Raw genomic sequence first — 23,136 nt, 5'->3', positions numbered from 1 at the left:
AGCCTAAGGGAGACTACTTTTCGAACCCACTGCCCTACATGGGATGACGTAATCCAACTACTAGTTTCCCTTTTCAGCCCTGAGGAAAGACAGAGGATCCTAATTGAGGCCAGAAAATGGTTAAGAGAAATGGCACCTGAGGGTACTGCAAACCTGAGCGGTGGGCAGAACTAGCCATCCCCGATGAGAGGCCCAACTGGGACTGTAACACAGAGGAAGGGAGGGGCCCCCTGGAGAGACATCAGGAGGCTGTTTTACAAGGGCTCAAGAGCGGGGCCTGAAAAACCTATAAGTGGGGCAAAGCCCTCCAAAGTGATTCAAAGGGAAAGCGAATCACCCTCTGAGTTCCACGAAAGACTGTGTGAGGCCTGTAGGCTTTATACACCAATAGAGCCAGAGGCTGCTGGGTTATAAATGCAGCCTTTGTGCCTCAAGCCTACCCCAAAAATGTCAGATGAGGGGACACCAAGTGACTCATGAATTTTTATACATCCCTGAATGCCCAGTACCTTTGTTGGGAAGAGACTTGCTGTCTAAATTGGGGGCACAAGTGACCTTTCCCCCAACGAAAGACCCTCTTTTCGAATGGGCTCAACCACCTATTTACTCTTACTCTTGGTAACCCCTCAAGATGAATGGAGGTTGCCCGATCTCCCAGAAGGGAAACCGGACAGGCTAAACAGTCGAGAGAGTTAACTCAACAATTCCCTGAGGTCTGGGTGAAAGACAACACCCCCAGGCTTGCAAAACAAGTCTCAATGCTAATAGAACTCAAACCCAGTACAATGACGTCAGCACTCGCCTTGGGCCTGCCAGACCTTGCTAAGCTGTTTATTCTTTAAACAGAAAAGGACTGTTTAAAAAGTGTTTAAGTCACTGTTTAAAAAGTGACTGAAAAGGACATGGTGGCTATGGGAGTGCTGTCCCAGACTATGGGGACATGGGACAGACCCATGGCCTATCTCCCGGAATGGCTGGGCAGTGTTGCCCCTGGGTATCCGGGATGCTTACAGGTAGTTGCTGCAGTTGCCTTACTGGTCCAGGAGGCAACCAAGCTGACTTTGGGCCAAGATTTGATCGTAAAAGTCCCGCATGAGGTCAACACTCTCCTGCGAGGGCACCCCCATAAATGGCTGTCAACATCCCGGATTACTCAATACCAGGGACTATTATGTGAAAACCCCTATGTTACTAATGAACCTTGTCAGGCCCTGAATCCGGCCACTCTCCTACCTGTGGGAGAAGGTGGGCCCTTACATGCTTGCAAGGAAATATGCCAGCAGGCCAGACTTGAGAGACCAGACAATCCCAGACCCAGATTTGGTCCTGTACACCAATGGCACCAGCCTGGTGAAACGAGGACAAGGACTGTGGGGATATGCAGTAGGCATGGAAGAAACCATCGTTGAGGCTAGCTCTCTGCCATCACACTGGTCCGCTCAACAGGCTGAACTATATGCTCTAATCCAGGCCCTCCAACTGCCAGAAGGTAAGAAGACAAACATTTACACAGACTGCCACACTACACATACATGGGGCTCCGTACAAGGAGAGAGGGCTTTTGACAGCTAGTGAAAAATAAGGAAGAAATTAAGACCTCATTAGATGCTGCCTGGGAACCAGAAAGGGTTGCAGTCATACACTGCCAAGGACATCAAAAAGAGGATATCCCCCGGGCTCGGGGAAACAGACTGGCAGATAAGACCACTAAACAAGTAGCTGAGGGCTTGGGGGTGACAAGTGAAGCCCCTATTAAAGCTCTCATATTGGTGGAGCTGCCTGAGCTAACACTAGACTCTCAAAAATACACTGAAGCCCAAAACCAACTAGCCAAAGTCAAGACTAAAAAGGGATGGCGAGAATTGCCAAGTGGCAAATTATTGGTACCGGAGGAGCTGGCACCCAGTCTGGTAAGCCAAACACACCAAGCGACCCACCTAGGCCATGATAAACTGGAGGAGCTAATTGGAAAATATTTCTTGGTTCCCCACCTCTCTTCCCTATGCAGGACAGAATCTCAGAACTGCACTGCCTGCTCACAGGTCAATGCTGCCTCTGGCATAGACAGAAACCTCCGGGGATTCAGCGAAAAGGCATGCTGCCCTTTGAACACCTGGAAGTGGACTTCACTGAAATGAAACCTCACCGACACTACCATTACCTGCTGGTCATGGTATTTACATTCTCAGGATGGGTAGAAGCCTTTCCTACCCAGACTGAAAAAGCGTCAGAAGTAGCTAGGTGCCTGCTTAGGGAGATAGTTCCATTTGGATCTCCTACCAGCATTGGATTGGACAATGGCCTGGCTTTCATAGCTGATTTAGTACAACAAGTAAGCAAAGCTTTAAACATCAAGTGGAAATTACATACAGCATATAGGCCCAGAGTTCTGGGATGGTGGAAGGAACCAACCGGACACTTAAATAGACACCCTCCAAGTGGATCACAGAGACTGACTGTGGGGGGGACTTGTTTCCGACGGCTCTGCTCAGACTCAGGATGACCCCACGGTCCCATGGCTATTCTCTGTATGAAACTGTGTATGGGAGGCCCCCTCCCATAATAAAACAGGTGTCAACAAATTTGCCTCAGGTAAGGGGAGATGAGATTTCGCAGCAGATGGAACAACTGGGTAAGGTAATAAATCAAGTAATTAACTTTGTACAAGAAAGGGTGCCGTTCCCACTTGGGGAACAGATCCATGAATTTGTGCCGGGGATCAGGTGTGGGTTGAGGAGTGGAAACATGACTCCTTGGCCCCACATCGGAAGGGTCCATATACTGTTGTTCTAACCAGCCCTATGGCAGTTAAAGTTGCACGTGTCACTCCCTGGATCCACATGAGGATGAAGAGAGCATACCACGCAGACCCAGGAAACACTGAGTGGACTAAACAAAGGACCCCACTGACCCTCGAGAGACTAAGATCATCCTTAAGAAGAAGAAGGAAAAGAAGATCCTGGACGAGCCCCTTCAGGATGAAGCCACATAATCCACCCCTGCTGCTTGGCCTCATCAATGTGGTTTTGAATTTAACTTCCGTTTCAACTGAGGACAGTGTTTTCATCTCATGGGCATATTCCTATGCGGACTTCCACAACACCTCCAACTACTGGGAATGTGGGGCTATGCCTCTGTCTGTGATGGATGGACTTCCTTGGTGGGTGTCACTGCTCCGCCAAGGAGATTTTAAACCACTCTGCTCTTTTCTGGAATGACAAAAAGAGACTTTCCTTTCTCTCATCAGTCATAATCTCTCCCTGCTCTCTTGGTGTAAGACAGACCTACAGTCAACAGACTAGAGTCACGGGGTTACATTTGATGTAAACACCAGTTTCATAGAAGTAACAAAAGCCTATCAGTTCAGTTCAGTCGCTCAGTCGTGTCCGACTCCCTGCGATCCCATGAATCGCAGCACGCCAGGCCTCCCTGTCCATCACCAATTCCCGGAGTTTATTCATTGAGTTGGTGATGCCATCCAACCATCTCATTCTCTGGCGTCCCCTTCTCCTCCTGCCCCCAATTCCTCCCAGCATCAGGGTCTTTTCCAATGAGTAGCATATTGGGCACCTACCTCATATTTAAAGAACAAAAAGGAAAAGAACACCCTGACTGGCAAGGGAGGATAGGTTTCTAGGTATGTTGAACAATTATACCAAGTCTGGGATGAATATTTCTGGATGACCCCAGAGAAGGGTCAAGTAATTACTCCCACCGCTATATGCTGGGAACAAAAAGAACAAACGGTGGGGTTTGGTGACTGTCCATTAGACCCAAAAGAGCTAAAATATATGGGGTACCTATCTCCCAAACAATGTAAATGAACATTTGAGGTCACATACCACCCCAACCAGTCCATCCATTGGCCAGGCTCTGATTGGAAATATAACCCTGGAATCCGCTGGGTGGCACCCAATGGAACCCAATGGCTTTGTGGGCCTAACCTTTGGCCTTGGTTACCAATCGGCGGGGTAGGCCGTGGCACACTGGGATTCACTTTTGCCCATGGCACCATAAAACCTAACCCACAACAAGTCCTGGTAAATCTACCTTATTTACATGCTAGGTGGATAAGGTCTGTGTTTTAACGGTATGAGTATATTGCTGCCTTATTCATACCTTCTTTAGTTGGCACATTGAGTCGGTGATGCCATCCAACCATCTCATCCTCTGTCATCCTCTCCTCCTCTTGCCCTCAATCTTTCCCAGCATCAGGGTCTTTTCAAATGAGTCAGCTCTTTGCATCGGGTGGCCAAATTATTGGAGTTTTAGCTTCAACATTAGTCCTTCCAATGAACACCCAGGGCTAATCTCCTTTAGGACGGACTGGTTGGAAGAGTCTTCTCCAACACCACAGTTTAAAAGCATCAATTCTTCGGCACTCAGCTTTCTTTATAGTCCAACTCTCACATCCATACATGGCTACTGGAAAAACCATAGCCTTGACTAGACAAATCTTTGTTGACAAAGTAATGTCTCTGCTTTTTAATATGCTGTCTAGGTTGGTCGTAACTTGCCTTCCAAGGAGCAAGTGTCTTTTAATTTCATGGCTGCAATCACCATCTGCAATGCTTTTGGAGCCCAGAAAAAGAAAGTCAGCCACTGTTTTCACTGTTTTCCCCTCTATTTGCCATGAAGTGATGGGATTAGAGTGTCCTTTATCCTTGGGCATGGTTCTTACATGTAAGCAGTGGTTTTCCTACTGTCTTAGCAGAATACTTAGGGTGTTTTTACTAAGATGTCTTCTTTGTGATTCAGCCAGAATTCCTGTATCTACCAAGACTGTGTGATCTCTAGTATCTTTGTTATGCCTCAGGCCTGTAGCAGTTTGCTAACTAGACCTTGTGGAGTTTCTCCCTGGCTCATTCCCTTGTCTGGGAATCTGGAGGGACTCCTCAGAAATCTTCCTCTTTCTATGTAGCTCCTTTAACTTTTTGGTTCCCTGCCCTGAAATTTACAGATGCTTTAGCAACTGCCAAACTCTGCTCTCTGATTCTGCTTGGGGCTTACTATCTTATGCCATGGTTGCAAAATGGTCTCCAGATTGAGAGATGGGGGTAAATGTAGGGTTCATCTCATGTTTCCGTTCTCTTAAGGATCACAGTTAATTGTTGCCTACTGCCTGAAAACCAGTGTCTCATATATTTTGTTCAGTTTTATAGTCTTATCAAGAGGGACAATCTGATTCCAAATACTCTGTCATAGCTGGAAACAGACATTGATTCCAGAATTTTTTTTTTAAAGCATTGTGGTGTTTTCTTATATGTTTTCAACTGCATGTGTGTGCTCAGTTGGGTCTGACTCTTTGCGACCTTATGGACTGCAGCCCATCAAACGCCTCTATCCATGGAATTTTCCAGGCAAGAATACTGGAGTGGGTTGTCATTTCCTATTCCAGGGGATCTTCCTGACCCAGGGATCAAACCCACATGTCTTTGTCTCCCGCATTGGCAGGTGGATGCATTACCACTGAACCACCTGGGAAGCCCTTGTTTTCAGCTGAATCTTCAGTAAATTCAACGTAAGGTAGAGATACCACTTTCTCAAACCCAACAAACTAACCAGCACTTGTCTGAAATTCCTGAATATCTTTTCCTAAGTGCTTCTTCATATATTTTTTTTTTCAAAGGGATAGTTTCACCTTGAATTATTTAAAGTCTCACTGGAATGCCTAAATGAAACAGAAGCTGAGCTGTTGCTGGCAGGTGGCAGCTGGTAACTATGATCATGCTTCAAATATCATCCATCAGATAACATTTGAAGAACTGAGTTTAAAGGTTTATGTAAGTGAATTACATGGACAAGTCTGGGCATGGACAATTACATAAAACTTACATCTACTCTAGTTCTGATGATAATGGCCAAGACTTTCTGGCTAGGTCTCTGATGAAACTCACAACCAGATGTGATAAAAAAAAACAAAGAAAAAAGCCAGACATGCTTTGGTTTTGAGTCCAGATCCTCTCTTCTTATGTTGCTTTGTTCTGCCATCTATATTGGTCCATTTTTCAGGCTATTTTTTTCCTTGGCCCAACTCTATTCTTTGATAAGTACTCAGAACGGATGAACTAATTGCAAGGAATCCTGTTGCTCTACTATTTCTCAAAGTTAAATGTTTATCAGTTGTATTGATTACACCATTGGCTCTTCCTAATTATGTACAAATGTGTTAGATTTTACAGTGCTAATTTTGCAGTGTGATTCTCTTTCCTCTGTTGTTCTGGTGGAAAAACTTGTCTAAGCCTCTTGATTATCAATGGGAAAGGCCATCTTTAAAGTGAATTTCTTACTCAACAATTTTGCTCACCTTATGATTTTGGGGGTGGTAAGGGGAGGCATCTTACGATCTTATAGTCCCACTCCTGGCTAAGCAGTTGAAGTGAAAAACTGTTGCCTTGGAACTCTTGTTTCTGCATCATACATACACTTTACCATAATGACAAATATATAGGCAACCAGTCCAGGAGGTCAGGAAGGACATTAGAACATGGATATCTGTGCCAAAGAAAAACTCTGCAGTTTATCTGTACTAATCCCCTGAACTACAGCATAAAAAAGTGAAAGACGCTCAGTCACGTCTGACTCTTTGCAACCCCATGGACTGTAACAGTCCATGGAATTCTCCAGGCCAGAATACTGGAGTGGGTAGCCTTTCCCTTCTCCAGGGGATCTTCCCAACCCAGGGATCGAACCCAGGTCTCCCACATTGCAGGTGGATTCTTTACCAGCTGAGCCACCAGGGAAGCCCCATAGCATAAAAAAGTATGATTAAAAAGCTGAAACAAGTACAACCTAATCCAGAGTGCTTAACCTTCTGATTCTGCTTCCTTATCTGTGATATGGAGTAATAGTCCTCCCATCACAGGGTGGTTATGAAGGCCAGATGAGATCACATGCACCCAGTGCCTACCGCTGGCTGGTCCTACCACTTACAAGAGATTTATTTTCTCTTTCTTTCCAACACGTGCTCACAATCCACAAATAAGCTTTTTCTTAGCCACTGTCATCAACCCTATTCCTTGTCAAATGAATGAATCCTCTGAAATTATGCAGATATTTGTAACTGGTTAAGAAAGGGTACAGTTTAACCTATTGAGGACACACTATCCTTTAGTGATCATAGAATAAGCAGAAATTTTGGTGGTGAAGTATGGAAAGGGGCTGGAATTTCCTTCTAAGAAGTCAGCATGATCGACAAAAGCAACCCGCTCTGAAATGTTTACTGTCTGGCTGGAGGTTGTATGCAAGGGAAAGAAAAGACAGACATTATTAATGATTGAATCACCATTTTTTTCCCCAGGAGGACTTAAGACACTGTAATTGAAGGGAATGACAATCCACTCCAGTATTCTTGCCTGGAGAATTCCATGGACAGAGAAGCCTGGCGGGCTACAGTTCGTGGGGTTGCAAAGAGTTGGACACGACTGAGCGACTAACAGACAGACAGACAGAAACCATTTAAAATTTTTATTTATTTTACTTTCCAGTTAAAAAATTTCCATCTGGTTCTCCTTTATGTCTTCTATTTCTTTCCTGAGATTTTCTACTTCTTTGCTGAGACTATTTTTTTCATTTCTTTCAAGCACGTTTGTTAACTGCTTGTCAAAGTACTTTTCTAATAGCTGCTTTAAAACTCTTATAAAACAGTTTCAACATCTGTGTCCTACTGCTTTTAGTGTCTGTTGATTGCCTTTTCTCATTCAAGTTGAGATTTTCCTGGTTCTTGGTATGGCACATAATTTTTTTTTTTTTATTGTTGCATCCTGGACATTTTGGTATTATATCATGAGATTCTGTGTCTTGTTTAAATTTTCTGTTTTAGCAGGACTTTCTGACACTGCTCTGGTGGGGAAAGGGAGATGCCACTTCGTTACGACAGGGAGGGGTGAAAGTCTAGGCTTCCCACTTGGCCTCCATTGCCACCTGGGGGAGGGAGGCCTCACTATTGTTGTGGACGGAGAGGAAGTTCAGTCTCCCCTTGAGCTCTCTGCTGAGACCACACTGGCCGAGAGAGAGGGACACTTCAGTGCTGTTCTTACTGACATCACAGGGAACAGGGACAAAAGTTACGGCTCTCTGACTCCATCTTGAAGGGGGATGGTGGAAGGCGCCCCTCGTCACAGCTGGAGAAGGGGGGTAGGAGTGCAGGCTTCCCGTGTGGTCTTTGTTAATGACTGGTCCTGACGCAATGGGTTTTCGGGGCTGTTTGGCTGGAGAAGGGCAGTTTTTTTGATTGTTGTTTTTGTTTTTTAAAAAATCTTTGCTTACTTGGCTGCACTGGGTCTTAGTTGCAGCATGTGGGATCTTTAGTTGCACTTCATGTGGGGTCTAGTTCCCTGACCAGGGATTGAACCCGGGCGCCCTGTCCTGGGAGTGCAGTCTTAGCCACTGGACCATCAGAGAAATCCCTGGAGTAGGGCAGTTATTATTTGAAGGTTTTCTGTCTTGCTAGACTGCTCCTTTGTATATAGACAGCAGGCATTTCTCGGTGCTTTTATAGCCTTTGCCTGTTGACATGGACAGGTTGGCAACTTCTCAGTGTTCAATCTAGGACCTCTCAGCTGAAAAGCGAAACCGGAGAACTCACTACTGAGTTTTTCCTCAGGTCTCAAGACCTCTAGCTAGTCTGCTCTATTCTCTCCACCTTTTAGAGTCTGATGTACAGTGGCCAGAGCTTTTGGTTATTCTTAGTGGAGAGGAATAGAGACAAGTGGGTCCATTCTACTTTGCATCAGAAACGGAAGCAATCAGCCATTTAAAATTTCTTTTGACTCTAATTTGCATGTGAATGCAAGGGAAAAACTGATGAAAACAAAAGAACTGATTACTTTTCATTTGGTTCTTTTCCTTTCCACCTGCTTTTCCTAAAATCCTATGTCTTTGCTTTAATCCACACTCGTCTGCATGTGCTGTGTTTGGGGACCTGGGACAGAGTGGATGATATTATGAAGCGATTCAACCCTTAATTAAGAGCTTTGAACTTTGGGGCTCTGGGTAACTATTTTACTATTATTATTTTTAAAATATTTATTTATTTTATTTTTTTCTCTGCTGGGTCTTCACTGTTGCATGCGGGCTTTCTCTAATTATGGCGAGCTGGGGCTTCTCATTCCAGTGGCTTCTCTTGTTGAGGAGCACAGGCTCTAGGGCACTCAGACTCCAGTAGTTGAGGCTCGTGGGCTCTAGAGAGCAGCCTCAGTAGTAGTTGTGGCACACGCACTTAGTTGCTCTGAAGCATGTGGGATCTCCCCTGACTGGGGATTGAATCTTTGTCCCCTGCATTGACAGGTGGATTCTTTTTTTTTTTTCCATTTATTTTTATTAGTTGGAGGCTAATTACTTTACAATATTGTAGTGGGTTTTGTCATACATTGACATGAATCAGCCATGGAGTTACATGTATTCCCCATCCCGATCCCCCTCCCACCTCCCTCTCCACCTGATCCCTCTGGGTCTTCCCAGTGCACCAGGCCCGAGCACTTGTCTCATGCATCCCACCTGGGCTGGTGATCTGTTTCACCATAGATAATATACATGTTTCGATGCTGTTCTCTCAAAACATCCCATGACAGGTGGATTCTTAACCACTGGACCACCAGGGAAGCCCTGGGGAACTATTTTAAATGTTAATCTGTGATGATGATAATCAGGTGATTTGTCCAAAGCATGCAGTGGGTGCAAGGTGTGGGGCAGAAGAGTTACTGGAAGCTGAGGGTGAGGGGAGGCTAGCACCCCAGTGTGCAGAGCTGGGCAGTGACTAGTGAAGCAAGGCTGAGCCCTGGGGCTTACCCCAGTGGGCCCCCTCCAGCTCACTCATCTGCTTCTAGGTAGAACTCGCAGGAAGTTTTCCTGAACTGACTACTGTTGCAGACCTATAATTTTCAAGACCCTATATGCAAGCATGCTCAGGCACTTAGTCGTGTCCAAAGAGTTGTGTCCAAAGAGTTGTGACCCCACAGATATATCCCTCTAGGCTCCTCTGTCCATGTGATTCTCCAGGCAAGAATACTGGAGTGGGTTGCCATTTCCTCCTCCAGGGGATCTTCCTGACCCAGAGATCGAACCTGCATGTCCTGTGTCTCTGGCATTGGCAGAAGGGTTCTTTACCACTGAGCCACCAGCTCATCTCAGACACCATCCTTGCTCTCAAGAAGCACGTGGTCCAGAAACTTTTCACTCAGTGGGCTCTTCCCTTCTACTGTTTCCTCTCTGCTACACTCACAGGTCCAGACCTCACAGGCCCTTTCGGTGAGTCTCCTACCAGAGAGAAGAAACATTCAGAACCAAAAGGAAATCAAACAGAACCGAGAGATGAGCCTCCGCTGGCTCCAGGAGCAAGCAGCAACTTGACTTCCGCACAAGGTGTGCCCAGGTGACTTGCCCATCCTTGGGCGGCTGCCATGACACATTCCGCACGCCTGACGCCGCCCGGGGAGAACCAGGCAGCCCGGTGCAGCTTTCCTACGCAGAGCATCTGGCTCAGCGGGCAGGGTATCCTCTATGCAGCCAGCACAGTCAGGGCCCAGCTCATTGTGATCCTCAGCCTGCCCGGGCAGTGACACTCCCCTCGGCCCCCAGGAAGCAGCAGAACCAGGGACAGAATAACATGCTCAGGAGAAATGTCCTCAGAGTCCTCAGCATCGGGCTGCCGCTGGTCTTCGCTCTCAACCTCCTCCTGATATTTTACACCAAGAGGATTGTACAGGAGTTGATCCTGGGGGATCATCAGAAGAAGCTGCATTTCGCTCCGTCTGAACAGAATGGGACAGTGATGGACAGACTCTCTCGACTGGAGGAGGATTTGCAGCATCTGAGTAAGTCGGCAGCACTGACTCAAAGGGGACGGTGTGTGTGCCTGTCTGTGCCTGTGAGTGTGTGTTTAGGGGCACAGAATAAAGGGGTGTGGAGGGAAAAGGAGGGAGAATTAGTGGGACTCAGAGCCAGCAGCTGATGGAGGGGAACAGGCTGTGTGTGTGTGTGTGTGCGTGTGTGTGTGTGCACCTCAGGGGGGGGGGGCACACACACCCTGGTGAAGTCTGTGCAGAAAGAGCCCCCTGGCTGATGTGTCCTACATGTCAACCTCTTTTAAAAATTGAGTTATAGTTGGCATATGCTGCAGCTGCTTAGTTGCTCAGTTGTGTCTGACTCTTTGCCACCCCCATGGACTGTGTCCCTCCAGGCTCCCCTGTCCATGGAATTCTCCAGGAGTGGGGTGCCATGCCCTCCTCCAGGGGATCTTCCTGACCCAGGGATAGCACCTGTTTCTTCTGAGTCTCCTGCATTGGCAGGCAGATTCTTTACCACTAGTGCCACCTGGGAAGCCCAACTGACATATAGTTCAGTTCAGTCCAGTCACTCAGTCGTGTCCGACTCTTTGCGACCCCATGGACTGCAGCACACCAGGCCTCCCTGTCCATCACCAGCTCCCAGAGTTTACTCAAACTCATGTCCATTGAGTCAGTGATGCCATTCAACCATCTCATTCTTGGTCGTCCCCTTCTCCTCCCGCCTTCAATCTTTCCCAACATCAGGGTCTTTTCAAATAAGTCATAGGATTACATTAATTTCATGTGTAGGACATAAGGATTCAATATTTGTATATTTCACGAAATGGTCACAATAAATCTGATTAACATTTGCTGTCTCACATAGTTCTACATTTTTTCCTGGGGATGAGGACTTTGAGATTTACTCTGTCCCCAGCTTTTAAACATACAATACAGCATTATTGACTATAGTTGCCACACTGTACATTATATCTCCAGGACTTATTTATTTTATAACTGGGAGTGTGTAGCTTTTGACCTTCTTTACACACTTTGCTCACCTCCACCCTGCCTCTAGCAACCACTAATCTGTTCCCTGTATCTTTAAAATATATATATATATTTGACTGTGCCACATATGAGATCTTTGAGAATCTTTCTTTAGTTGCAGCATGCAGATCTCTCAGTTGCAGCATGTGAGATCTAGTTCCCTGACTAAGGATCAAACCAGGGCCCCGTGCCTGTGAGTGCGGAGTCTTCGCCACCAGACTGCCAGGGCAGTCCCTGTTCTTTGCATTTATGAACTCATTTCCCCCCATTCTTTTTAGATTCCACACATCAATGAGACCCAATAATATTTGTCTTTGGCTTTTTTCACTTAAGATGATGCCCTCAGGGTCTAGCACATTTTAACCTCTTCCCAGGAATTCTGGGGTTTGTTTTTAAAACTCACCATGAAACTCTACCCCCTGTGAATTTCATGTATCTTGGCATCTGCTTCCAGTGAAGGCAGGAGTCATGGGCTTCCCGCATGATAAGAATCTCATGCTCATGCCCTGGAGGAGAGGGGCCTGGAATGTGAGAGGAGAGAATCGAGTGCGCAGATGTGTGGCTGTGTGCCCGTGGAGCCTGGGTGGTGGGGAGTGTCTTTTTTTTTCTGTTTAATTAAAAGAAAAATGATTATTTAATTATTTGGCTGCACTACGTCCCAGTTGCGGTGTGTAGAATCTCTGATCTACATCGCAGCATGCAGGACCTTTAGTTATGCCATGTGATACCTTTTAGTCATGGCATGTGGAATCTAGTTTCCAGACCAGGGATCAAACCCAGGCCTCCTGTATTGGGAGTGCAGAGTCTTAGCCACTGGACCACCAGGAAATTTCCTCTTTTTGTTTAATTTTTTCAATTTTAAAAATTTTTATAGAATTTCAAAGGTTATTTTAAATTTACATTTATTATAAAATATTGGCTATATTCCCCATGTTGTACAGTACATGCATGAGCCTATGTTACATCCAGTAACAATCTGCGCCTCCCCTTGCCCTACTCCTGTGTTGCCTGCAAACATTGATAACCACTAGTGTGTTCTCTATATCTGAGTCTATTTCTCTTTTCTCTTTTGTTATATTCACTAGCCTGTTGTATTTTTTTTTAGATTCCACATATAAGTGATATCATATAATTCTTGTCTTTTTCTGTCTGACTTATTTCACTTAGCATAATAGCCTTGGGGAGTGTCTTTAAAAAAATAATTATGTTTATTTATTTATTTTAGTTATTTTGGCTGTGGTGGGTGTTTGTTGTCGCAGTCAGTCTTTCTCTAGTTGCGGAGGGTAGGGGCTACACTCTAGTTGCAGTGAACAGGCTTTTCATTGCAGTGGCTTCTCTTCTTGCCGAGCACGGGGTCTAGGACACCCAGGCTCAGTAGTTTCAGCCCATGGGCTCTGTAGCTGCAGTTCCTGGGCTCTAGCGCACAGGCTCAGCAGTTGTGTGCATGCATCGGCTTAGTTGCTCCACTGCATGTGGAATCTTCCTGGACCAGGGATCGAACCTATGTCCCCCTGCATTGGCAGGCAGATTCTTAGCCACTGGACCACCAGGGAAGCCTAGGGAGTGTCTTTCAAAAAAAACAAGAACTGAGCCTTGTCAGGGTTCAGGGTGAGGCAGAGGGATAGATGGAAGGTCAGACAGGAAGAGGAAAGAAAGGGAAGAAATTAGAGAAGGGGAGATATGGAGAGGGGACAAGAGAGGAGCACAGAAATGGAGCCCAGAGTGAAAATGTCCAGGGTGGAGGGTGGAAGAATTGATAGGGAGGAAAAAAGGGAAAATAGATGAGGGGAGAGAGAAGGAGGCATGAAGCATGGTTTCCATCCCCCATCACAAGACTCTTATGTTATTGTGGTTCAGATTTCTGGAAGGCAGTTTTCACAAAGTGAAAGTGTTAGTCACTCAGTCATGTCAGACCCCATAGACTGTGTAGCCCACCAGGCTCCTCTGTCCATGGAATTCTCCAGGCAAGAATACTGGAGTGGATTGCTATTTCCTTCTCCAAGGGATCTTCCCAACTCAGGGATCGAACCTGGGTCTCCTGCATTGCAGGCAGATTCTTTACCGTCTGAGCCACCAGGGAAGGTTTCTTAGGGGACGGTTCAGTTGATGAGTGTCTTGTGATGTGCTTTACCACTCTATGCCCTGGGCCTGGCACAGAGAAATTAAATAGATGAGTGAGTGACTGAATGTAGGAAGGAGAGAACAGAGGACAGGCAGCCAGGGATGAAGAGAAGGGTGATCCAGGGGAAAGAATTAGGGAAAACAGAGAAGATTGTCAGCTCCCGAGGCCCTGGCTTTGACAGCCCTTGGCTGGTTTGCACGTTGACTATGCAAACATTCCCCGTGCAGTTTCACCAGAGGATGTCTGTGTACCTTGGCCATCACTGTCACTCCTTGGCTGAGCACGCAGACCACACCAGCTCTCTGGCTCACCCACCCTGTGTCAGCCTCCTCAGGTCTTAAAATAGCAGGATTTCTGCCAAGAGCCTGGCTAGTCTTTCCTCTGGCTGGGACATGATGTGCCCTGAGAAGCCATCCAGAGCTGTTTATTTCCATCTCTTTCTTTGCACAACCAGTTCCTCCTTTGCTTGTGGTTCTCTATGCTCCACACATTCTATTCACTTAGAAATGACGTGGTGTCAGGGACTACCTATCTGCTGAGATGAATTTCAAAATGTTTTCTGGACCCCATTTCCAGATCACAAATGCTTTTCTTTCCAGAAGGGCTTGCTGAAATGGAAAGCTGGTTCAATGACCCCTCCTTCTGGTTGCTCCTTATCTCCAAGAAGACTGAAGAAAATCATGACAGTAAGGACACCTGAGCAAATTATGAAGTCTGTGAAGAGCCAAAGCAAACACATAATGATAATCATATCCCTATTGTGGAAGGGCTTGATAACTCTAAACCAGTTTTCTGGAACTTTCCTGGGGGTTCTTAAAAGGCCCCATCAGAGTGACGCACTTGGGTGTGTCCCCTTTGGGCCTTGGAGGTGGTCTAGTAACACAGTCTTCATCCCGCCGGGTTCTGCGCTTCCATCTTCAACAATTTCCCACTGACAGCAGTGAATGAGAGTGGTAGATCAGATAACCCCCAGAGCGGAGTGTGAAAAGTGAAACTGTTGTTCGCTCAGTCGTGTGCGACACTTTGCCACCCCATGGGCTATAGCTTGCCAAGCTCCTCTGTCCACCAGATCCTCCAGGCAAGAATATTAGAGTGGGTTGCCATTTCCCTCTCCAGGAGATCTTCTCGACCCAGGGACTGAACCCAGGTGTCCTGCATTGCAGGCAGACTCTGTACCATCTAAGCCACCAGGGAATCTCCAAAGAGGAGTATAAGGGAATTTAAAGGCCCCAAAATCCAAGGCCATTCTGTGATCCCCGTGCTTAGCACAGAAGAGTTTGAATCAAAATATGATTTGATTTGGAATAGTGTGAAAATCCCGCTCCCATTTTTATTTTCTGCCTGAGCAAATATGAGAACTAGTCCCCAGGAGCCTTCTCTGAAAGATCCTCCATTTATTTTTCTTTCCAGGTTTTCTTTGACCGTCCTCTTTCCGTCTCATAGGCACTTCTGTGGTTGACTCTTCTCGTTCACGGGCCAGATTTAGGTCACCTTCCAAAAATAACCTCCTCCCACTTGTAAGGTTTCCCTGCATTCCTCTTAGGGGCTAGGCATGTAGCTGAAATTCTGCCCACGTTTTGCACACCAAATCGCGTGCTGTGGTGTGGAGCTGCCTCTGTCCAGAGGGGTTCACACAGTGGGACCGTCCTCTCCTGAAGCTGGTACCCCAGGGCTGCAGTCATCCGAAAAAGGAATTCTCTTCTAACTTGCAGGTTGGTACTACATGAGCTAGAGGTGATCCCATCAATTTGGTTGGAGTTTATTGTGTGTCTAAGGAAGGACTGGGACTCCCCTGGTGACTCAGTGATAAAGAATTGCCAGTCAGTGCATGAGATGCAGGTTCAATCCCTGGCCGGAGAAGATCCCCTGGAGGAGGAAATGGCAATGCACTCCAGTACTTTTGCCTGGGAAATCTCATGGACAGAGGAGACTGGTGGGCTACCGTCCATGGGGCTGAAAAGAGTCAGACACAACTGAAGTGACTGAAAAACAGCATAGCGGGGATTGGTGGGACCTTAAGCGAGTCCCTCTGGTGGAGTGCCTTTGAACCGAAACCACTAGGCGGGTATTTTGGGGGCCTTTGAAGAGCTCTGGTGCTTTACGTCTTAAAGCAGAAAAAATTCCATGTGAGAGGCAAAGTGATAGGTAAGGAATTTATTAGAATAGGAATTGAGAGTCCCTTAATAGAATAGAATTGAAAGTCACTGCAAGGAGATTAAGCCAGTCATTCCTAAAGGAAATCAACCCTGAATATTCATTGGAAGGACTGATGCTGATGAAGCTCCAATACTTTGACCACCTGATGTGAAGAACTGACTCATTGGAAAAGACTCTGATGCTGGGAAAGATTGAGGGCAGGAGGAGAAGAGGGTGACAGAGGATGAGATGGTTGGATAGCATCATTGACTTAATCTACACGACTTTGAGGAAGCTCCGGGAAGCCTGGCGTGCTACAGTCCATGGGGTCACAAAGAGTTGGACACGACAGAGGGAATGAAATGAACTGAGCTGAACTGATTAGAATAGGATGCTTGAGAGGCTTAAAGTGGGTAGGCCAGAGGGTGCTTCCGGAAGAACTTAGCAGGCTACAGTTTTATAATCAAAGGAAAAGTGGGGAGGGGGAGAAAACCTTCTTCCTCATTCTTGGGTAGATGTCATGCTTCCATCATCAGCCCCTTCTCCAGGTTGGGTGGTGGTGGGGGGGTTTCTTGTCCCTACATGGTCAAGCCAGGACTATCATGGCACTATGGGAAAATTATTCCAGGTCTCGGTACAATGAGTGCCTTTCACTTTGAAATGTCATCTTTCCATAACTATTGTTTTGATGCGTAGAGAGAGTGCACCCTAAGGATCATTAAATTGTTGAACTCACTGGGCAGGATGTGGGGCTCATGCCACCATTGTTTTATTGTTTGGGGGCATGTCTCTGTGTTTCTGTTGCATGGTTTTGTGGCTAAGGAAGCCTGCTTGCTTCTGTGGTTAAGCAAACCTGCTTTCTTAAAGTGACGGTTAACTTACAGAGGTCTCCCATATTTTTTTCTACTTACACCTTGCTAGTGGGATTAACTATTTAATCACCTACTTGGTCCCTTTACTCTGTTGCTATCACCATGGTTACCATTTTGGGGTTGAATGCTGAGGAGTGTCATAGTCAATGTTGGACTTGGAAAATACTAATCAGTCAACTCCAGCTTTCGTTCAATTGAAAGTTCCCAAGTATGGTTCCTGCCAGTGTCTCTGTCCCCAGAGTGACAGCATCCCAACCCCCACCCCCAGGAAACTCTCTAAGACCGACAGGTAGGTAGGTCTGCCCAGGCTTCTATTAAATGACTGCTTTTGTTCTGGGTCCTGGTGTGCCTGAGATTTTGTGTGTGTGCCCTTTAAAAGTGAAATCTCTATTTCTCCCAGCCCCTTGGGACTTCAAAATTAAGCCTTTCTGGTCTTCAAAGTCGAGTGTTGTGGGGGCTCATTTTCCTGGTGCAGGATCCCCAGGCTGGGGACTCCTACATGCAGCTCAGAACACTCACTCCTGGAGGAGAACCTCTGCAATATAATCATTCTCCAGTTTAGGGGTCTCCAATTTTTCTTTGGCTGTATTGGGTCTTAGTTGCAGCACATGGGATCTAGTTTCCTGACCACAGATCAAACCCAGGCCCCCTGGCCCACCAGGGAGGTCCCTCCAGTTTCTTGATGCCTTTAGATGTGGAAGATCTTTTCTGGCCTTTGTCACCCATGGTTGCTCTGTGGATGGTATTGATGTTGGTGTGCTTGAGAGAGAGAGGGTGATCTCGGGCTCTTTGAATTCCACCATCTCGGGTGATCCCAAATATCCTTTTGCTTCCACTGAAGGAAGGAGTCAGAAGACTATTGTAACAGCCCATTACTTATCACGAAAGCCTGACTGTCCTCTTTCCTCAGCCGACACTTTCCTGCCAATCTCGACACACTCTCTCCCTCCTTACAGGCCACACCACGGCCATCCATTCACAGTCTTCATCTCTGCCCCGAGTCCTGCTGTCACCCGGGTCCCTGTAGCGTCCTGTGATTAACTGATCCAATCGCTCGGCTACCCCTCTGTAAAGGCTCCTGCCTCACTCTTTCACAGTGTACTCTGGGCTTTGTCATCCCCCCGAACTGCTCCCCTCGAAAATGACAAACACATACTATCTAGCCCTGACCACAACCTCAGGACCCTGGAGCAAGCTCATTCAACCTCTCCATAGCAATACCATCTCTCCAGGTCTTTTTTTCCAATATCTACAACTCCTTGCACACTTGTTCTGTTGCACCCTGCTAAAAGTCTGGGGAGAAAAACATTTCAAGGAAATGTGGATGAGAAAGTAATGCCCCGGTAGCTAACAACTGGCTGAGATGTTTTCTCCCCTGCCCTTCGTTTGCAGAACAAACTATGAAGCTGGCTACGAAACAATCAGAAGATGGGGTTGGCAGGCTGGCAACGGTGAAAGATGAAAGGCATCCTTTTCCAGATACAGCTCATGCCAAGGAGGGTGGCTTCTTCAAGGAAAATCCCCACAAGGTTCTCTTCCCAGACTCAAAACTTTTCAGGAAGTGGGGTAGGGACCTTTCTGAGGCTCAGCAGAAAGAGGCTGAGGACCTCTTCCAGAAGTTTGGCTATAACGTGTACCTCAGTGACCGGTTGCCCCTGGATCGTACCCTCCCAGACACTCGAGATGCCAGGTAAGACAGACCAAGGCAGGCTTTCTAGGGACCTCAGTGTCATCTGAAGACAAGCTTTGGGAGGTGGCTTAGATGGTAAAGAATCTGCCTGCGATGCAGGAGACCCAGGTTCGATCCATGGGTTGGGAAGATCCCCTGGTAAAGGGGATGGCTATCCACTCCAGTATTCTTGTCTGGAGAATTCCATGGACAGAGGAGCCTGGCGGGTTACTGTCCATGGGGTTGCAAAGAGTTGGATACAACTGAATGGCTAACATTTTGAGAGTAGCAGAAATCAAGGGTTGAAAAGAAGTGTGGGAGAGTGAGAAATTCGTGAGGAAGTGGGTCAGGGTGTAGAAAGTTCCGGAAGACTGACAGAGCAGAATTCTCGACTTTAGTCCATTTTATAATGGCAGCTCTGAGAAGATAACTGATGGATTTAAGTGTTTACAGCCCCTCAGACCTGAGCAGAGGTATCAGAGAAACACAGATCCTTGAGAATTCTGATAGGATGGGTCAAACTCATAATTTTACAGATGAGGAAACTGAGGCTGAGAGAGAGAAACAACTTGGGCAAGTTGAAGGAAGTTAACAGTGCTACTGTTCGCCTTGATGTTTCTCTCAAATTCTCTGCTTGGACCCTTCTTTATTTTAAAAAATATTTATTTATTTGGCTCAGGTGAGTTTCTTTGTGGCATTCAGGATCTTTAGTTGCAACATGTGGGAACTAGTTCCCTGACCAGGGATTGAACCCAGGGCCCCTGCATTAGATGCAGAGTCTTAGCCACTGGACCACCAGGGTCTTATTAATTTTAACTTAAAGAAACTTTCCTTTCTCCTTCTGTTTTCCCTTTCTATTTTTTTTCTCATTCTGTCTCTCCTTAGTAAGTTTTTTCTGCCTCCTTAATAAATTTTAAAAATAACAGTTTTTGGAGATAAATTCATATACCATACAATTTACTAAAGTGTATGATTTAATGATTTTTAGTTCACCATTATCAATTATAAAACATTTTCACCTCTTTCAAAAGAAAACCTACACCTCCTCACGGGCTGTTCCTGTCTGCCTACAGCTTCCCCATCCTTAGGCAACCACTGATCCACTTTTTGTCCCCATGGACTTGCCTCTTCTGGACATTTTGTATAAATGGAATCGTATAACATGGAGTCTTCTGTATGTAGCATAATATTTTCAAGTGTCATTCATGTTATAGCTTATAGCATTCATCACTACTTCGTTTGTCACTATCATTCCTTTTATGGTAAAATAAGATTTCGTTGTCCAGTTGTATACCACCTCTTTGTTATCTGTTTACCAGTTGATGGACATTTAGATTATTTCCGCTTTTTGACTACTATGAATAATGCTGGTTTGAACATTTATGTACAAGTTCTTGTGTGGACATGTCTTCATTTTTCTTGGTTATACCCTAGTAGAATTGCTGGACCATATGATGACTCTATATTTAAACTTCCAAGGAACTGCCAGACTGTTTTCCAAAGTGGCTGCATCATTTTATATTCCCTCTAGAGGCATATGAGAGTTTTGATTTTTTTTTTAACATACTTATCAAGATTCGTGTTTGTTTTTTGATCATAGCCATCCTAGTGAGTGTGAAAGTGCAAAGTGCAAGTCGCTCAGTCGTGTCTGACTCTTTGCGACCCCGTGGACTTTATAGTCCATGGAATTCTCTAGGCCAGAATACTGGAGTGGGTAGCCTTGCCCTTTTTCAGGGGATTTTCCCAATCCAGGGATCAAACCCAGGTCTCCTGCATTACAGGCGGATTCTTTACCACCTGAGTCACTGGGGAAGCCCAACTGGTATAAAACTGTGGTTTTGATTTAAATTTCCCTGTTGTCTAATTATGCTGAACATTTTTCATGTGTTTGTGGGCCATTTGTTTATTTTCTATGGAGAAATGTCCATTTAGACTTACTTTTAAGAAGGTATTTTTCTTTTCATTATTGAGTTGCAAGTGTTTTTTAATAGGAATTTATCCTGTTTTTAAGTTTGTTGGTGGATAGTTGTTTATAGTATTCCCTATTTTCTAATTTTCCTTGTAATCTTTTTCTTTGGCCCAACGGTAATTTAAGAATGTGTTTTTTGATTTCCACCTATTTGTGAATTTCTAATATCTTTCTGTTTTCATCTCTCATGCCACTTCACTGTGATCAGAGAATCATACTTCATATGAATTTAGTCTTTTAAAATTTATTGAGGCTTATTATATGCTCTAGCACATAGCCTCTCGTGAAGAATATTGCATGTACAGTTAAAAGCAATCTGCTTTTGTTGTGTAGCCTGTTCTTATGGATGCCACTAGATCTCATCAGTCTGAAGTGTTGTTTCAGTTCAGTTCAGTCGCTCAGTCATGTCCGACTCTGCGATCCCATGAATCGCAGCATGCCAGGCCTCCCTGTCCATTACCCACTCCCGGAGTTTACTCAAACTCATGCCCATCGAGTCGGTGATGCCATCCAGCCATCTCATCCTCTGTCGTTCCCTTCTCCTCCTGCCCCCAATCCCTCCCAGCATCAGGGTCTTTTCCAATAAGTCAATTCTTCTCGTGAGGTGGCCAAAGTACTGGAGTTTCAGCTTCAGCATCAGTCCTTCCAATGAACACCCAGGACTGATCTCCTTTAGGATGGACTGGTTGGATCTCCTTGCAGTCCAAGGGACTCTCAAGAGTCTTCTCCAGCTCCACACTTCAAAAGCATCAATTTTTCAGCGCTCAGCTTTCTTTGCAGTCCAACTCTCACATCCATACATGACCACTGGAAAAACTATAGCCTTGACCAGATGGACCTTTGTTGGCAAAGTAATGTCTCTGCTTTTTAACATGCTATCTAAGTTGGTCATAACTTTCCTTCCAAGGAGTAAGCGTCTTTTGATTTCATGGCTGCAGTCACCATCTGCAGTGATTTTGGAGCCCAAACAAATAAAGTCGGACACTGTTTCTACTGTCTCTCCATCTATTTCCCATGAGGTGATGGGACCAGATGCCATGATCTTAGTTTTCTGAATGTTAAGCTTTAAGCCAACTTTTTCGTTCTCCTCTTTCACTTTCATCAAGAAGCTTTTTAGTTCCTCTTCACTCTCCGCCATAAGGGTGGTGTCATCTGCATATCTGAGGTTATTGATATTTCTCCCGGCCAGCTTGATTTCAGCTTGTGCTTCTTCCAGCCCAGCATTTCTCATGATGTATTCTGCATATAAGTTAAATAAGCAGGGTGACAATATACAGCCTTGACGTACTCCTTTTCTTATTTGGAACCAGTCTGTTGTTTCATGTCCAGTTCTAACTGTTGCTTCCTGACCTGCATACAGGTTTCTCAAGAGGCAGGTCAGGTGGTCTGGTATTCCCATCTCTTTCAGAATTTTCCATAGTTTATTGTGATCCACACAGTCAAAGGCTTTAGCGTAGTCAATAAAGCAGAAGTAGATGTTTTTCTGGAACTCTCTTGCTTTTTCTATGATCAAATGGATATTGGCAATTTGATCTCTGGTTCCTCTGCCTTTTCTAAAACCAGCTTGAACATCTGGAAGTTCATGGTCTATGTGTTGCTGAAGCCAGGCTTGGAGAATTTTGAGCATTACTTTACTAGCGTGTGAGATGAGTGCAGTTGTGCAGTAGTTTGAGCATTCTTTCGGATTGCCTTTCTTAGGGATTGGAATGAAAACTGACCTTTTCCAGTCCTGTGGCCACTGCTGACTTTTCCAAATTTGCTGGCATATTGAGTGCAGCACTTTCACAGCATCATCTTTCAGGATTTGAAATAGCTCAACTGGAATTCCATCACATCCACTAGCTTTGTTCGTAGTGATGCTTTCTAAGGCCCACTTGACTTCACAGTCCAGGTCTGGCTCTAGGTGAGTGATCACACTGTTGTGATTATCTGGGTCGTGAAGATCTTTTTTGTACAGTTCTGTGTATTCTTGCCACCTCTTCTTAATATCTTCTGCTTCTGTTAGGTCCATACCATTTCTGTCCTTTATTGAACCCATCTTTGCCTGAAATGTTCCCTTGGTATCTCTAATTTTCTTGAAGAGATCTCTAGTCTTTCCCATTCTCTCTATTTCTTTGTATTGATCACTGAGGAAGGCTTTCTTATCTTTCCTGGCTATTCTTTGGAACTCTGCATTCAAATGGGAATATCTTTCCTTTTCTCCTTCTCCAGGCCAGAATACTGGAGTGGGTAGCCTTTCCCTTCTCCAGGGGATCTTCCCAACCCGGGGTTTGAACACAGGTCCCCGCATTGCAGGCCAATTCTTTACCAGCTGAGCCACAAGGGAAGCCCGCAGTGTTGTTTAAGTCTTGCCTAGTTGTGGCACATAAGCAAAGGCTCCGAGGCATGTGAGCTTGTTCAATCCGGAACAGGGATTGAATTGGTGACCCTTGCACTGCAAGGTATATTCTTAACCACTGGACTGCCAGGAAAGCCTTCCTTGTTTATCTCGTGTTTAGTTGTTGTACGGGGCTTCTCTTGTGGCTCAGACAGTAAAGATTCTGCCTGCAAAG

General features: G+C 45.6%; 1 protein-coding gene across 1 annotated transcript in view; it reads left to right on the top strand.

The window, feature by feature from the left end:
- Nucleotides 1–10,519: 10,519 nt before the first annotated feature.
- Nucleotides 10,520–23,136, top strand: part of GALNT8 (polypeptide N-acetylgalactosaminyltransferase 8) — a 41,958-nt gene continuing 29,341 nt past the window's right edge. The window contains exons 1-2 of the mRNA XM_070453139.1: nt 10,520–10,814; nt 18,339–18,636. Coding sequence (XP_070309240.1) covers nt 10,607–10,814; nt 18,339–18,636 — 506 coding nt within the window. The 5' untranslated portion in view covers nt 10,520–10,606. The remainder of the gene's footprint in view (nt 10,815–18,338; nt 18,637–23,136) is intronic.

Source organism: Odocoileus virginianus, chromosome 23 (assembly GCF_023699985.2).
Source record: "Odocoileus virginianus isolate 20LAN1187 ecotype Illinois chromosome 23, Ovbor_1.2, whole genome shotgun sequence".
NCBI classification, from domain to species: Eukaryota; Metazoa; Chordata; class Mammalia; order Artiodactyla; family Cervidae; genus Odocoileus; species Odocoileus virginianus.
The sequence above is the reverse complement of the archived record's forward strand: the minus strand, read 5'-3'. Positions and strand labels throughout refer to the sequence as shown.